The sequence below is a fragment of the Cyprinodon variegatus genome, unplaced genomic scaffold (assembly GCF_000732505.1).
Source record: "Cyprinodon variegatus isolate N-32 unplaced genomic scaffold, C_variegatus-1.0 Scaffold1096, whole genome shotgun sequence".
Lineage (NCBI taxonomy): Eukaryota > Metazoa > Chordata > Actinopteri > Cyprinodontiformes > Cyprinodontidae > Cyprinodon > Cyprinodon variegatus.
In genome coordinates this window covers 128,780-145,388 of record NW_015151549.1, presented here as the reverse complement: position 1 = coordinate 145,388, position 16,609 = coordinate 128,780, and the positions used below count along the sequence as shown (strand labels likewise).

At 41.5% G+C, this 16,609-nt stretch overlaps 1 protein-coding gene across 3 annotated transcripts in view; it reads left to right on the top strand.

The window, feature by feature from the left end:
- The first annotated feature begins 2,033 nt into the window (after positions 1 to 2,033).
- The window catches only part of kat6a (K(lysine) acetyltransferase 6A), a 40,207-nt gene continuing 25,631 nt past the window's right edge, over positions 2,034 to 16,609 (top strand). For 2 of the 3 annotated variants that reach the window (XM_015400372.1, XM_015400370.1), the window contains exons 1-2: positions 2,034 to 2,254; positions 3,809 to 5,217. In XM_015400372.1, coding sequence (XP_015255858.1) covers positions 4,528 to 5,217 — 690 coding nt within the window. In that variant the 5' untranslated portion in view covers positions 2,034 to 2,254; positions 3,809 to 4,527. Of the gene's footprint in view, positions 2,255 to 2,407; positions 2,426 to 3,808; positions 5,218 to 16,609 lie in introns of those variants that run through there. The other variant, XM_015400371.1, reaches the window with a different exon arrangement.

The window sequence follows — 16,609 nt, the reverse complement described above, 5'->3', positions numbered from 1 at the left end:
TAGCTGCCAGACTCCCAAAACAGGTGTCTCTGTATTGGAATAAGTATTAACATGAAGGAGCAAAATCACTGGAGGTTTGTTTTTCAATAAGCACCTAGAATGATGCAGTTTTTTCACTTCACAATCATTAAATCTGTTATTACCTATTAACAAACATATTTATTCTGTGCACATTGCTTTAAACATATCTACTAAATTACTGACAATATTCACAATTAGTGCAGAGAGCCAGATCCAATGCAAACTTAGCTTGGGATCTACTCACATGGAGATCCCAAGAGATCATAAATTTACTGGGGACAGCTTGACAAATTAACCACTTGTATACATATTCAGAAAAACCTCCACAGCTTGATAGTTAGATTCATCGACCATATTAGGCTAATTAGTGTTGGAGCTGAGAAAAATGTGTCCTTTACACTGTAGGTGTTTGCCAGAGGCGGCCAGTGTTTTAATGAGGCCCTGGGGAGAATTTCATTTAAAAGTTCACTTCCACTTCAGCACCAATGAGCCCTTTCTATATACTCAATGCTTGTTTATTATTTTCTTTAATTTGACAATTTAATACAGTCGGGGAAGACGAATCAAATGTAACGTTGTGTTAACAAGCATCCAAACAATAAAATCCCTTTACCTGCTATTCTTATTACAAATGGTTAGTGTCAATATCAGCAATAATTATGAAATTAGCTTTAAATTAGTCTTAGCATAAAATTCAAGAATTTAGTGTTTTCCTTTCATTGATTGGTCTCAGAGCGCAGAAATGTACTCGTTATATCAGCTCTAATTGTCATAAAAGAAGACTGTGGCAAAGGAAGAAAATGTGCATGGGATATATACAGTATATACAGTGCATGAACATAGGAAAACTTTTTTTATTTTTATAGTAGGATTATTATACAGGGTTATTGCACAGGGTGTTTACATGTTTTCTATATAAATACCTATGTAAACACCCTGTGTAACACAAGAGGTGGAATTGTTAGCTGTTCAAATTCAGGAGTATTCTGATTAGTTTTTTCCTGTCTTAAATTATATTACTGTTTCATATTTATTTATTTTAAACGTTGCAATATTTTGTTCATTTGTATTTGCAATCCAGCCAACTAGAGATTCACCCATTTATTATCTCTACCGTCTTTACCCTTCACCGCTTCATGGTGAGGAACACCTGTCTTAAGTGGTTATTGGTTTTTAATACCAGTCATGATTATCAAATAAAGAAATAGATGAAACTATATTAACTTTATCTCTTACTGTGAATGCTTTTGCTGTTTATAACTAAATTAGTAATTATATGCCCTATTTTATCAACCTGTTAAAAAGAAGATATAAAACTGAGAAGAGAAAAGAAAATGGAACCAATTTGATGGATTGTGTGCTTCAAAGTCCCCCCAAACCATAATTCAGGCTGAAGCAAAACCTTGAGTTAGCTCTGTCAGCCTACAGTTAAATCATAGAATAATTAAATCAAGCATGGCACACATTCAAATGCAATAAGATCATTATCATTACTTTACATTATGCAGCTTCCATCTGCCGCCAGACACTATGATTGATGCACTGACAGCTATAAAATAAAAATAAAACTCTTCCTCCATTCATAAAGTACTCTTAAAATAAAATGTGCATCAAAGGAAAAAAGAAGTAGATGAATGTATTTTTTTGTGTGCAAAATGATAGTGAATAAATCAGCAAATAAACCTGCAGTGCACTGTTACTGCACATGTGTGTACAGTAACACATACCTGCACTCTACATCAGGCCAGAAAAAAAACAAAACATCCACATGTTCTGCAATGAGGAAGTGTCTCACTTTGATCTTTAAATACCCTCTAACATTAACTTTTATGAGAAAGGCAGACACTCCCTTGAATCTGTGCTGCATGAACACCTAGCATCTCTTTTTATTTTTTTTATTTTCATTCTTCCTCCAACACCACCACCATCTGTCCCTTTCTTCCATTTCATGTGCTCAATCCACACCCCTCTCATAGCAACAGCACGTCGCCCCCGCGCCTTGCAGTGGATTTTTCCTCCTCTGGATCTGCGCCTCGCACCATGCAGACGGTCCCTCGGCCCTGCCTGCCTGCCTGACGGCTCCCCCCTCCCCCAACAGCCGTGCTCCTATTTCACTCAAAGATGGCGTCGGCTCTAGAGCCCCTGCTCCTCTGGCTGCATTTTTAGCCTTGTTGTTGTCTTCGCTCCGCTCGCTTCTGGCACTTTCTTTGCAGCGGCTCGACACGAAATTCCGGTGAGTACCAGCGGAAGTCGGATAAGGTTTGAGAGGATTTATTTTTTCCCCCCAATGGAGGAGCTTTACCCGAGCTTCCCTCGGAAACCAGAACCGGACCAGCTTTGGCTTTCAGGGGAACCGCGAGAGGTTGCAGGAGAGAGGGGCACGGATGTATGGCTGCTCGCGGAGGTGGGTGGGTGAAGGGGGGCTGAGAGAGAAGGGGAAGCAAAGGCCTAGTGTGGCGGCCTTCTCTCTCCACCTCACCGCAGGCTGGAAGCGACATAAGAGGGCGGCTGGTGGAGGGAGGAAGTCCGCTCGGTGTGTTTGTTCGCAGGGAGCTAGGCCGCCTAGCATCCTGCTGCAGAGCCCACCGCTCAGAGACCCTCAGCGCTGCCCGCTAGCAGAGATGGTCGTTGAAGTTGCATTGTGCCTCTCGTTAAGGCCGCAGTCTGACGTTAGCAACAAGACACACCGAGCTGGATTCTTCTTCTTCTTCCTGTAAACTGCGACCAAAGCTGAAATGTTGTGCGGGTTTTTTTGTGCTGCATTGTTAGTTTTTTACAGGCTGTTTATGTCTCCGGTGAGTGAGTGAGGTTAGTAACACTGTGGGAAGGTTAGCTCGCTGGCTACAGCGTTAGCTTCCTAAAGCAGCGGTTAGCGGGAACTCTTGTTTGTAAATACGTTTCAGGCTGGTAGGGTGTAATTAACCAGGAATAAGATGGCTTTACGATAATAAAGCTTTTATAACGACCTGTGAGTGTTGTTGGTGTTTTACCTAGCATCTAAGCTAATGTTTGCTAGCTGTGTGCGCCTTTGACTACAGAGTGTTTACATTTTGCAACCCAGCTGATAGACCTGGTTGTCCAGTTTTCAGAATTGTATAGCTGTTTTATTTGAGATCTATATTTGTGTGTTTATATCTTTTGTATATTGTAACCCCCTAAACGTTAGTCACAGTAATATTCAATCATATTGTTATTATCAATAAGCAGTGGTGCTATTTTACAGTAATTAGCAGGTCTACAGGGATCTGAGCTTAGTTATCAGCTAGGAGTTGTTTGTGTCTAAAGGAAAGCATGGCTTTGTTTACATTGACCTAGTGACCACACACAAATGAAGTGAAAAATACTCTTTTCCCACCATAGTACCCTTCAATATTTATGTAGAAAATAAGCACTTTTTGTGTCTTGGCTGCAGGAACCCCTAAATTAAACATTTGATGTAGTTCAAGTTGTGACAGTTCATTTATTGGATCAGATAATCTTTAAAAATGAGCTTTTTTAGGGTCTGCAGAGTTTGCATGCAGGCTGTGATCCAATCCAACAGATGAGTTACTGAGCTTTAACTTTTTGTGAATTTAATGTTGTTTCTAACTTTCACAAGGAATCATATTTTTGTTGTTCATAAAGCTATGCATGATAGGTCAACATGACAGTATTTCCTCCACTGTGTTTATAAAAGTTTTGCCTTCTATGTCACATCTCCCCCACTTTATCTGTTATCTGCAGGATAGTTTTTACCTGGTCACACATTTGCTGTCTGTTTTCTGACCGTCTTTTATGTTTTGCACAGTTTCCATCAGATGTTGATGCACGGTGGGCTTGAAGGTGTTCAGACAAGACCTGCGGAGAGATATCTCTTCAACTCCAGATCACTGAAAGAAGAAGAGGAAGATAACTGAAAGAACAAGTGGAAATAAGACGACGCAGATTGAGAAATATTTTCTCTGTTTCCTTCAACCTTTACTCTGCAACACTAATTTTATGTCCTGGAGACCTTGAACATATCTGCCATTTTACCCTGAGAACCGATTACTTCACTACTGGCAGAAACCTGCACGTGTTTTTTGGGACTACTGCTTCAAAGGAAAGAAAACTGTTTCTCTGAAAGGCACCCTGACTGATCTATATCCTCTCTTCTTTGTTGTGTGTTGTGGGAGTTTAACTTGTAAAAGAAGCTGTTGCTTCTTCCACTTCCCCCTGCTTCCTGCCAGGGACGTTTACCTGGCTAGGAGTGGGTGGTAGGTGGACCAGATTTTACTGAATAGTAGGTTGCCTCAAGGAGCTTGTGCTATGATCAACTGCTCTTTTCCGTGTGGTTCACACTCACCTTTTGAGGGACTCTCTGTGCGGCCCCAGGACAAGGGATAGTAAGCTGGTTGAGGACAAAAAGGAGGAGGAGGCGGCGCTACGGCGCAGGCCGGGTCTTTACTTGGCACACAGTTACCATTTTTTTGTTTGTGGTCCTTGCAGTAAGGCCTTTGGGCCCCTGCCTCTGCCCAGACCGCAGCTATGGTAAAGCTGGCAAACCCAGTTTACACCCAATGGATACTAGAGGCCATCAAGAAAGTCAAGAAACAGAAGCAGCGGCCGTCAGAGGAGCGCATTTGCAATGCGGTTTCTATGTCCCATGGTTTGGACCGCAAAACGGTTCTGGAGCAGTTGCAGCTCAGTGTCCAGGATGGCACAATCCTTAAGGTCACCAACAAGGGACTTAACTCATATAAAGACCCAGATAACCCTGGACGATTGGCTCTGCCCAAGCCAAAAAGTGGCAGCGGAACTGGAGGAGGAGCTGCAGTCGCCTCCTCAGGAGGCGGCAGCAGCGGCAGCAACAACAGCAGCACTGCGTCTCATTCCCATTCTGGGAAGAAACCCGGGCTCGATTGGAACAAACTGATCAAACGAGCCTTGGATGGGCTCCATGAACCCGGCGGCTCCAGCTTAAAGAACATTGAGCGCTTTCTTAAGTGTCAGGCGGATGTGGCGGCCTACCTGTCAAGCAGCGGTTCTGTCGGAGCCGCCCTCTTCCACCAACAGCTCAGGGTAGCCCTGAAGAGAGCCGTGGCCCATGGACGCGTGGTCAAGCAGGGACAGATGTTCCAGCTGGTTAGCCGTAGCGGCCCCCAGGAGGACGGGACCGGGCCGGTGTCTCTGGAATCGCTGCCGCCTGTACGGTTGCTACCTCACGAGAAGGATAAGGTAACGTCACAGTATGCATGCGGTGCTTATAAACACGTGATGATGGGTACATACACATCAAACACCTGTTTATCTGAGCTTTGCATTTAATGTATTATCTCTTAGTGCTCTGTTTTAAGTTGAATTCTTCATCATGTTTAACTTTGACCTTGGGGGGGGGGTCAACAGGCGACCTTAGACCTACAGGTGTCCAACATTTATTTCCTCATCTGTGGTTAGTGTTGGTCCGTCTGACTCAATGTATGTAATAACTAGAGGATAGTAACTTTTCTTAATGTATTTTACAGTTTCACTTGCTGATTTTGAAATATTTTAAACTGTGACATGAATCACTGCTTCTGCTGGTGTTTATTCGAGAGACTGCTTTTGTTTTTGGTCGGGTTTTAATGCTGAGATGCTTTGTTAGTGTCTGAGTGATGGATTCACGGGTGTGTTTATTTTTGTGCGCGACCTGCAGATGCTGGCTGAGGGTTGGTGGACTTGTTTTCACCCGCTAAAGACCAAGATGAGGTCAGAGTAAAGAGTCCCATGGCTCCCAGCCTCCTGCAGGGAGGGTAGACCAGCTGCCGGGCTGCCTCCTGTCAGGAGATGCTGAGGAGGAAAGAAAGAAGGGAAGCTAGTGGGAATAGGAAGTAATGTGGATGAGAGAGGGAGAGAAGAAAAAAGAGGTGGTCTGTAGCTGAGCCAGAGGGCGAGCCCTGGATGATGCAAGCCTCTGGAAGCAGAAAGACGGAGAGGAAAGTGAGGGAGACAGAACAAGAGTGGAAGGCAGACATGCAGGCGACAGAGGAGAGAGGGAACACACCCACCTCTGTAACCTGATCAGAGAGAGAGCAGCCGCCTGCTAACCTCCAGCTGTAAGGTTAAGAGACATGTCCACACAGAGCTGATCCCTTATTGTCTTTTATTTGATATCCTAAACCTACCTAAGATGTTCCTTTAGCGAGAACACATGAGGCCTCTACAGCATTGCGAGCTAGAAAAGCAGCCTGTTAGGCCAAACGCTGTCATTTAAACTGGAGGTGACCAAGCTGCGTCTCACCAGTGTTTTGGCTAGCGTTGAGCTTTGTCTGGGATCTGTAGGGGGTGTGAGCCAAATGGGCTTCTGGTGAAGATGCTTATAGCCGTAGATGTAAACACAGAAAACGGATTAGCCTGGAGACCAGGCTGGGAATCACGTGGGGTCGGCCTAACACAGTGGCCTGCTTGGCTGCAGATGGTCCACCTCTTAAGACCAAACGATCAGCCTCTGATGCTTGTTTTGCTTCACAGGCGATTGAAACCACAGAAATGATTATTTTTGTGGATCTATTTTTTTAGGCTGCTTTGGATTTTTGATAAACAGTAGTATAAAATCAGAAATCTGGCTAAAGTGATTGGAAATTACACTTTATGTTTGTCTTCATAGGGAGCTTTGTGTAGAAAGGACACGTTGGATGATTTTTAAGAACAGTAGGAAGTTGTGGCATTCAGGATGTTGGCATTTGTGTCTGGTCTTGGCGTAGTTTCATGGCTTTTCTTCTGCTGTCCTCCCTCCTTCCACGAGGGCGTTGCTGCTCAGTTGTGTGTTTCATCTTTTCCTGCCAACCTGCCCTGCGCTGGTTGAAGTGGCATACGTGTCAAAGAGATTAACGTGTGCGCACAAAAAAGCAGAGATTGTTGTTGCGTAATCACTCCCCTCCGCTGGCTGGTTTTCTACTGGTGCATCGCTGCCACATTGCCTCGCATGATTGCTAGCTGTTATGATTTCCCAAGGAAAGTAAGCGAGCCACAGAGAGGGTGTGCGTGTAAAGGCGGGGGGATCAAAACAAATGGCTGAGCACTAGGTTTGACCCCATTTGCAGGGAGATTTGTGTATTCAGTACCCTGATGGTTGCATCAGGGCTTTCTATTCATAAGGCATCCCAGACCCTATTTCTGGCTCCTGTCTCCCCCTAATAGGGTGCCATTGTCAGGTCATGAAGGGGGAGGCAAATGGGTGAGGGAAGTCAACTAAGGGTCATGGATATAAAGGTGGCAAACCTCATTGCCTCCCTGAGCAGCCGTTAGTAGTGTGGAGCTGCGGCCATTAGGTGGGATGGGCTTAACATTGAGCTGTTTTTACTGGTGTCTGTGTGGTTATGTACTTCTGTGTGGGTGTGTTGTTCATCCCATCATAATAGGTAAAGGCAATCTTCCTGCCCCGCGGTTGCCCTCTCTCGAACAGCTGGAGCGGGGTGAGCCAGAGTTCTCGACGTAGTCAGGCGGTGTCACGGCGAGGACGTGTGAAAAAGCTGGCTCCGCACACGTTCTGCTCGGACACTGAGCTGTGGGGATTTTTATTTTTCCTCCCAACTGTCCCGCTAACCTTCCTCAAACCTTGAAGTAATATTTTCTTCCCTATTGGCTGCAGACAGCTGCCCCCATCTTCACTGGTTAACACCTGGAGCGATCGGGCCCTGTTTGTCTTCACTTGCATGATGATGAATGCAGAATACTAATTGTGCAGCACTTTTTAAGATGCAACCTGCTTCAGTGGTCTAGAACTGTCTTCTCTCTCGTCTTCTGCTGCTACAGCATCTTTCTGCTAGTCTGGTGAATACAGTAGCGAATGAGGTGGAATTTAAAAAGCCACGGCTTGGCTGGGAAAGGATTTAACTAGGTGTCATGACATAGTTTGCCCTCTATTTTTCTATTTTGGATTTTCTTTTCTGATTTGTGAATTTCTGTTTCTGGATGATGGCTGTTTTGTCTTTGACAACCTTTGACCAAATATCAATTGACAAGCATCGATAAAAAGCTTTAAATCATATAAGGTCTTTATGCACCTGTTCTTAGCACTGTAGAAGTATGCTATTTAGTGGAAGGGGGAGCCGTCATGTCAGTTGGTTTGATTCTATGTTTTTTGTTGTTTTTCTTACCCAGTAAAGATCTCTATACTTCCATACAGAAGTCTAATAACTTTGAGCTTTTTTCCTTAAATCTCTTAGTCTAATTTATTTAGATTTAGTAATAGAGCGGCATGTTATTTTAAGGAACTTTCCAGAGACCATTCAATCAGATCATCCAGTCAGAATGGTTGAAATATTCTAAGGAAAACCATCTGATTGCATCAGGTCCTCATAATGAGCACGCATCCAGCGAAGGTGAAGAGGAACAACTCCCTTTAACAGATAGCTGCTCTGTGTGAGCGGCAATCTGCTGAGGCCACCTGGCATTAGAAATTGGCATTTAGAACACAATTAACCTGCAAAAAATAAATCCGGAGTATATTGGAGGAAACAATGGAGAGTGAAAATGTTTTGAGACCAGGGAGGTGGTTCACCTTCCAACAGAGATGGAAGGAGACCCTACAGATGCAGAAGGAGATACGCTGGGACGGATGAAAAAGGCCAGAGTTAAACCCAACCCAGAAAGTTCATTTAATTATTTAGTGTCTTCTGTTCGGAAATTGTTAAATAATTCTAAAATAAAACACATCTTAATATATTAAAATGTGTCATAGTTTCATGGGGTTTAAATATTTTTGTAGCTCTGGCCGTACTACAGCCGTCCACCGGATCAGTGAGTGTGATTTGAAGGGGTCTGGCAGCGTATTAGCACGCCGCCCGACGTGCAGCTAACTCCGCCCCGAAAGTAGAGCCAATGTGTGGAGCAGCTGTGGGACTAAAGGCTGGATCCCGGATTGGCCTCCCTCCTTTTTATGCTGAGATTAAGATTTGTACTCTTTGGCTAACCTTTAATGTACAGTTCCTGTTTTTATGGAGAGCTGATGGAAGACGGGGGGCTGATATTTCCTAAATATATGGGGTGTTTCTAAGTTCTTACAGGCTGCTTAAAAGTTTGGGCTTAAAACTGTTCCCTTTTAAACTGCTCCATGTTTCTAAATAAGGAGCAGGAAGACGATACCAAGAGAGTCATTTTTTTTATGATATACATGTCTTATTGTTTTGTCTCTCAGTCTGAAACAATGAGTTTGTGTTGGAGGGTGAGGATAATGTGGTGAGAGGGCAGCAGGGTGATTAATAAGATCATTGACTCAGGATACAAGGACAGAAGCGACACCTTTCCCGTTTCTCTCATCGCTTTTCCTTTTATCCTCCTCCCTCATCCATTTACCCTTTATTTCAAACCTCTTACTCATTGCTCGGCCCTTCCTGTTTCCTTTTCTTTATCTTCTGTTTTAGGATGAGACTGTTTGGTTTCTTCCGTCATCCCTGTATGCAAGCTCTCTAATCTATCATTTATAAAGACATCTATAAGCAAATTATTTTTAAATTGAGCTTTAAGACATAGTACTGCAAGATTTTTGGACAAAAAGGGACTAAAATATAAAATTGCTCTGAAGTTTGTATTGCTGAAGTTGAATGTTAAAGAGAGCATGACTAATGATCTTAGGAGGATTTTCAGACATGACCTTTTAGTTTGCAACATATAACAGCAAAATAAACAAAAGAAAGCTTGTTAGCATTAGGATATGAAGCTTTATTCTACTTGATGAACTTTTTTCCAGAAAATGCTCACTCTGCTATTCCTCATCGGTACCTTTTGGCATTAAAATTATTGCAATCCTTTGTAGCTTCTGTGACTACGGCGTTGACAAAAACGGAGGAAATGTCCAGGAAATCTTTGCTAGGATGGATCTGTATTTCAGGTTGGGCATGTTCGCTGTAATCTAAGGCATGTGTGAACTAAGAACTCCTGGAAGTTACTTAACAAAGTCTCAGTTTAAAGGTGGGAACATTAATGCAAACAGGTTATTTTAGATAAAAATCTTTATTTGTTTTTTTTTTTTAATTGAAATGTTCTGGATCAGTGTCACATTAATGATGGAAAAGATTCGAAAATGATTCACCAACGTTTTAATCTTTGAATCTAAAAACAAAGCTTATGCACAGGGCGTGTTTACTTTTTTAGGAGGTAGTGATGAGATCAGTTGTGCTCACCTAGCCTTTGCATCTGGGCGTGTATTTACAAACAAAACAACTGTTACCCGCCAGACAAGTTTGAATGCACCTCATGCTACGTTTTGAAGAGCTTCATCTCAGAGCAGCTAACCGCTAACCTTCACCACCAGGTTTGACTTTGAAAAGAATTTGGATCCTAAAAAAAAAAAAACGAACATCTGCTTAAAAGAAAGAGGAAAAAGTTTCTCCCGCCAAAACATTCCCCCGCCGGTTTTAAAAACCCTGAACACACATGCCATCCATGAAACAACCACCATGACATGGACGGTAAACAGACACTGTTAGAATTTTCTGGAGCGCCGTTGTGGTGTAACGGTGGTCTTGGCAAGCGAGGTAAAAAAATAAAAATAAAAGGCTGAATTGAGGAGGAACAGCTCTCAGGAGGAATGTGTTTTTACTGTCCCCGTCACAGAACCAGGATTAGCTTTTCATTTTTTTAGTATCTCCTGGGGGTTAATTTACAGGCAGCCTGTAATCAGAGCCGCGTTGTAGCAGGTGTGTTTGAAAGGCGACGCCTGCTGGCTTCCAGCGCTTACAGTTGACCCGTGTCCAGCGGTGTAGGGGTTAAACGTCGGGGATGATGGAGGTGTTGGTAGTTCACAGGCTGTAGCTGCACATCTTCCCTCTGTTTAGACTTTCCATCTCTTTCCCTTTTTGCCCCGTGGATTGTTATTTTTGTCCTCGTGTTTTTTTTCCGCTCTGCTCATCCTCTTTATTTCCTCCTGTCGCTTGGCTCGGTTTCTTTATAGATTTGGTTGCTTCCTACTGATCCACAGCTTTGTTTTGTTGAGATCATTATTAATTATTGTTTTCACAAAGTGTTCAGATCAAACAGAGACCTTTTTGGTCTAATTGCAGCAGATTAAATGATCACAGCTTAATATTCTCCATTATTGGGGAAAGGAAATCTGACAGCTTGTTTACCTCTCGCCGTTAAGCTCCCGCATGTCCCCGCTTATCTTCCTCCTCTCCTCCACCTCCCTCCGTTGTGTGTTTAGCTCTTACTCTCCCTGAATCCTTTCACCGTATCCCTTTTCGGTTTTTCTCAGGCGCTGTGCTGCATGAGGGGGGGTAGTGGGAGGGGGTGTTAGAAGCATCCTGAGTCAGAAGGAAATGAACCTAATAAATCAAGTTCTTGTCCCTGTCTCCAACCCACCAAAACGTCGTGCCTACCTGGCTCTTAGCCGCTGCACTGTTTTGGCCAAAGATTACCTTCAAGCTTAATGAGTTTCTCTTTTAATCCATTTATTTTATTTATTTATTTTACAGAAATTCTGCATTGCACAGAATTCTGCGACCTTATTTCCTTCACCCAGGAGTAACCTAGCAGACTTCTACAGATTTTGACATGTAGATGTTTTTGTGGATAACTTTGCTTCTGCTTAAATCGTTTTTTGGGTCATAAAACTGATCATGCAGCTAAATTTCCCTCCCTGGAGACTAAAATCTTTACAGTTCTAAAAGAATCAATGTCCAATATGGCTGAATTATGTTTGCAAAATATACATATTTCACAAAACATGTAAATAGTGTTATAAATGCTTTTAAATTCACAGCAAGCATTTAACCCACATTATAAATTAAATAATTTGTCTGTTTAGCAACTGGAAAAACTCAAACTCATTCTTTCCTAGTGGACAGCAAAGGTTTATTGAAATAGTTGCTTCAAGCTAACTGCTGTTGTTTTGGCAATCAAATAGCTTGCACTTTCTATATGACTCGTCAGTCTTAACAGCTCTGAGTATTTGGAAACTTGTTAACACAGAAATAAAACACCTATTGGTGCCAAATAGGCTCACTTATCTCAGTCCAAGCAAGGACTTAGAAAGATGGATGTTTCAGGGTTTCCCCCCAGAAAACTGTCTAAAGATGGTGTTGGGTGCTGCAGCGGTGAATCACTTTTTTTGTTAAAATGTGTCTTAAGATTGACAGGAAATGAAAAGCATAACTATTTATGTATTATTGTATGACACAAATCACTATATTTAAAACCTTTAAAGGAGTACTACAAAAAGGGTCTCTTAAAATACAGATTATAGAAATAAGATTATTTTTAAAAATACCGTTAAAAAATTGATATTAGATTTTGGAATTAGATACATTTTGTAAGTTTTTACTGAAAAATACCTTTAAAATATCCTAACTTCACTTGTGGTGCTTCTCCTGTTAATATGGTAAAGCCCTCTGCTGCTGTTAGGCGATGGGAAAGAAGGAGAAGACGGTGAGAACAAGAAAGCAGAGAAAGTGTGGACTGCTGGAAAAAGCACAGTAAACTGGTGAAAGCAGGATTCTCCACCATGAATATAATAAAAATAAATATCGATCCAGGCTCAAGAATAAGCACCTTGATGAATGCTTGAGAATGGCTTTGTCACCATTCAAATCCAGGTGTAAAATCCTCACAGGGTTAAAGCCCACTTCTCTCATTAAGCAATAAAAGGATTGAAAAAAAAAAATCAGGTTAGGTGTTTTATCAAATATATGAAAGTCAGGCTTATATATACCAAACTGTGAAAGATTGTTTCAAAAAGCATTTCAGCTTTTAAAATGGAAAAAACATCCTATTTAAATAATTTTTTTTTTATCAAAATACAATATGGATGCATAAACACCTGCAATTTATTTCAGTGTTAAATGCTGTTTTAAAGTAAGTAATAAAAAATGTCTCCGGAACTTCACTGGCCGTTTTTCTTTTTTCAGATCTCGCTGAGTTTTAATTAGTGACCCCTGCTATAGAAGGATATATTATGCAATGACCTGACACAAGTGGAAAACATTAAGAAAGAAATGTAAGAGTCATGAGTAGCAATGAAGCAGGCAGTTTAGGGATAGTTGTAGAGAAGTTTTACGGTGGAGTCGGGTTACAAAGCAACAAGCCAAGAACTATTGAAACATTGCCTGAGCTAGCTGCTCAGATAAGGAAATGATGAATCACATAAATGGTAAAGAGGAGCGGTTTCCTGAAAAGGGAAAGAACCGCCCTCTCTTGGCCATGTGTGAAGTATCGCCGGCTCTGATGGCTTTTTTTTTTTTTTTTTTTTCCTTGTTTGGTTTTACTTGGCAAAATGTTCATTTGATTTGTGTTTATCTGACTGTGGTCATTATTATTTCTCATGTGTTAACATAATGAGTGCGCGTTTGTTCTAATTGACCCATATTATGCTGCGTGCTCCTGTTCTCACCAAGTCCACGCTTTCCTGAGTTATTCTCAAGAACATACTTTGTGAGGACACGAGTCCGTTCTCGTGTTCTTGTGAATTGAGAAATGGCAAAAATCAATCTTGAAGGAAAGTACGGCATTCTAAGACTGAGCTCCTCCATTAAACAAGGTGAAAAAAAGTCTCCGCTTATTTTTATTCTTTTTATTAACATCTGAGGGCAGGTAGGACAAATGAGAAATCTTAAAAAATGACCTTCGTAGAGATTTTAGAAAAATAAAACTGTGTTTCTACTTGTAGAAAACAAATGGTTGACATGAATTTAAGAGTAGTGTAGCTCAATATGGCTAACTGACCGAGCTAAAAGAGGCTAACCTGTTAGCTAGTAATCACAGCTAGCCACAGCGCTATCCAGCTCTGCCCCTTTATAGCATGGTCTAACAGTTACTTTGTTTACCAGAAACAGTTTTTTTTTTCAGGTCTGTTATCCACTCTGCACACCGACGCTGCTTGATGTTATCGTTTTCTGGGCAACCTCAATATTTTACCTCATGTGGCAACTTTCAGCCAATCATGTAGCGAAGGATGATTGTCCAAATTTTCACTGAGGGACTGAATACGAAGGGAAGCCATGCTGTCCAGATTTTATCTGCAAAACATGAACCATTTTCCTTCAACTTCACAATTAGCAACTGAGCTTTGCTCTATCTTATAAAATGCCAACAAGACAGATCAAAGCTTGTGCTTTCAACATGACAAGTAGCAACGTTCATGTTAATGAGCCTTCAGGTCATTTTATTGTAGAATTTCGTGATGCTTTTCCAGACGATAGTGTTACACTGAAACGCTGTCACAGTGCTGCTGTCTGGAAGACGAGCCTCGGGGTTTTGACTGACCGCAGCTTGTTGACAGCTTAACAAACCTATGATGACATGCATATTTTGATGTGAACTTTCTCTTTATGGAAATACATCTGGGTGATTACTGCAATCCGCTTCCTGTGCAGATGACAACTGAAACTGTCTGAGAATATTAAACCTGCGTGTGGAGGTTTCAAAAAGCTCACAGAGGAGCAAAGGCTTCAGCTGTTTGTCACAATCTTCTAATTGGTTATAACATGTTTACCCTGTCGTTTTATGCAATAGAGGCTTATATGTAATACATTTATCATGTGATATGATTAAAGGACACTAAGCACAGAAAGGCTGAAACAGATCCTTGTTGATATTCATAATATTTAACAGAAATGAAGCGGTTTTTGAGGCTCTGCTAAACTGCAGGGACTCCAGGAATCAAACTTTCTGTGAGTTGGATCGTAGGGATAATCACAAACTTTTACGTTTTTTTCTTAAAAATAATCAGTCTGTCCAGTTTGAGATGTTTGCCCTCAAACTGTGGGAATTGGACCAACATAAAAGTGAACCCGATCAAAAGCTTTGCTTCAGTGTGGCCAGATTGTGGAATATATTTCCTTCCCTTTGTTTTAGATTTTCCCCACATGGCTGTTAGCGAGCAGAGACCCAGATGTCATGAAACTTGTTTTCACCCCCTCCTTTTTCTCTGCTCAGCTTTAGAAAACCAGCTGTTTTTTGTTTTTTTTTCATACCCTCCGTGTTCCACATCTTACCCATACAGCTTTGTAGCTGTTCGTCATTATTGATCTTCTCACTGTCTGAGGACATGCTGGACCTGATTATTGTCCTTCTTTAATATTTTCTGCTTAAGTAATATTATTGTGTGGAAAAAAAATTTTTTCTTTCATCTCCATGACACTTCCTGCACACATGGATTAAATACAGATCTTCATTTTACAGTTTATTTCAAGCTGTAACTGCATCAGTGTGAAGATTTGATCTAACCAGTTATGAGATTGTGTCCTTGAATCACATTATGAGATACAACAGTGGAGTTCAAAGAATTATTTTGCCACCGTTTTGCTCAGTTTTTCTTAGTTTTGTAGCTTTTATCATCATGAACAGGAATATAAAATTCATGCTTTCTTTTTGTTTTTGTTTTTTATTTTTAGGGTTATTTATTTTCTCTCGTGTCTGAATTATAGTAATGCCCTCTCCACATGTCTACCCCAAACCTCCGGCTGCAGGTTGTTCAGGACGCTGCTGCCAGGATCTTCCAGATCCTCCATTGTGTCTCTGCTGCTAATTCAAACGCTCCTACTTTAAAGGGCTTTTCAAGAGTCTTGTTCTGACTTCGAGAGCTCTCCGTGAGAGCACTGCTCGATTATGGTCGGATTATAATCATGATTAATTTGGCTGAAATTGAGATCTTGATTAATTAACATTTTTTTATAAACTTTAGCATAAAATTATTTAACATTAACAGTGGCTTCTAAGGCAGACTCAGTTCTTGAGTTGGAAATGAATGAAGGGAAGTTTAGTCTTAAAAGCGTTTCATCTAGACTTTTTAAAAGGGGTTAATATTTATTTTAAATGGAAAATGATTTGCCTAATGGCTGCAGGGGTCATGATGGCCCAGTGGGTGTGTCCTCTATTCCATATAATCTCCAGTTTTAGGGCCAATGGGTTTGATTCTGCCTGTATGAACCGCTGGAGTGCTGCAGAGCTGCAACACAAAGCATCAGCAGCCAATAGGAGTTAAATCTGACGCACACAGCAGCCTGTTAAACCAAAAGCTAACGTCTCTGAAGGAGGCTGTGATGCTGAACTGATTGTCGCTAAAGCCCCTTTCACCTTCCAGATTTAGACTAGCGTCTGCCTGACGTATGAAAAATCTTGAAAAATGCTGCCATACGTTATGGCTATGTTTTGTATCAGTTATAAGCACGCTGGAACGCGTCGACATACGGCGAGTACTTCAAAAAATTTCGAGCATATTCAATACGTGAGGCATAAGTTACAGGTAAGTTATCTGATCGTTGACATATGTTAATTATAAGTTACTCATAAGTCGTGGCATCTAGCTTATCCAAAACCTATGAGTAACTTGTGCATGACGTATCAAGAACTTATCTCCAACGCATATCAATGTATCTGACATGTTCCAGACGGCCGCTGAACGTGTTTCTAAAGTACAGCTACTGTTTAATGGCGTATTAGTAGCGTTTTGGTATAAAAGGGGTGTTCACAGGAGGAAACCATCAGTTCTTCTCCAGACTTTATCTCCATCATAGTGTGAGTGTGATGGATCCGCCCTGCGTTAATTACCACAACCTTTTTACTCGTGTGTTTTGTTTTTTTTTGGTTGGTAAACAGCAGCTAGGTTAAAGGAATAGTACACCCAAAACATGATTAGCCTTCATTTTCTACTCAC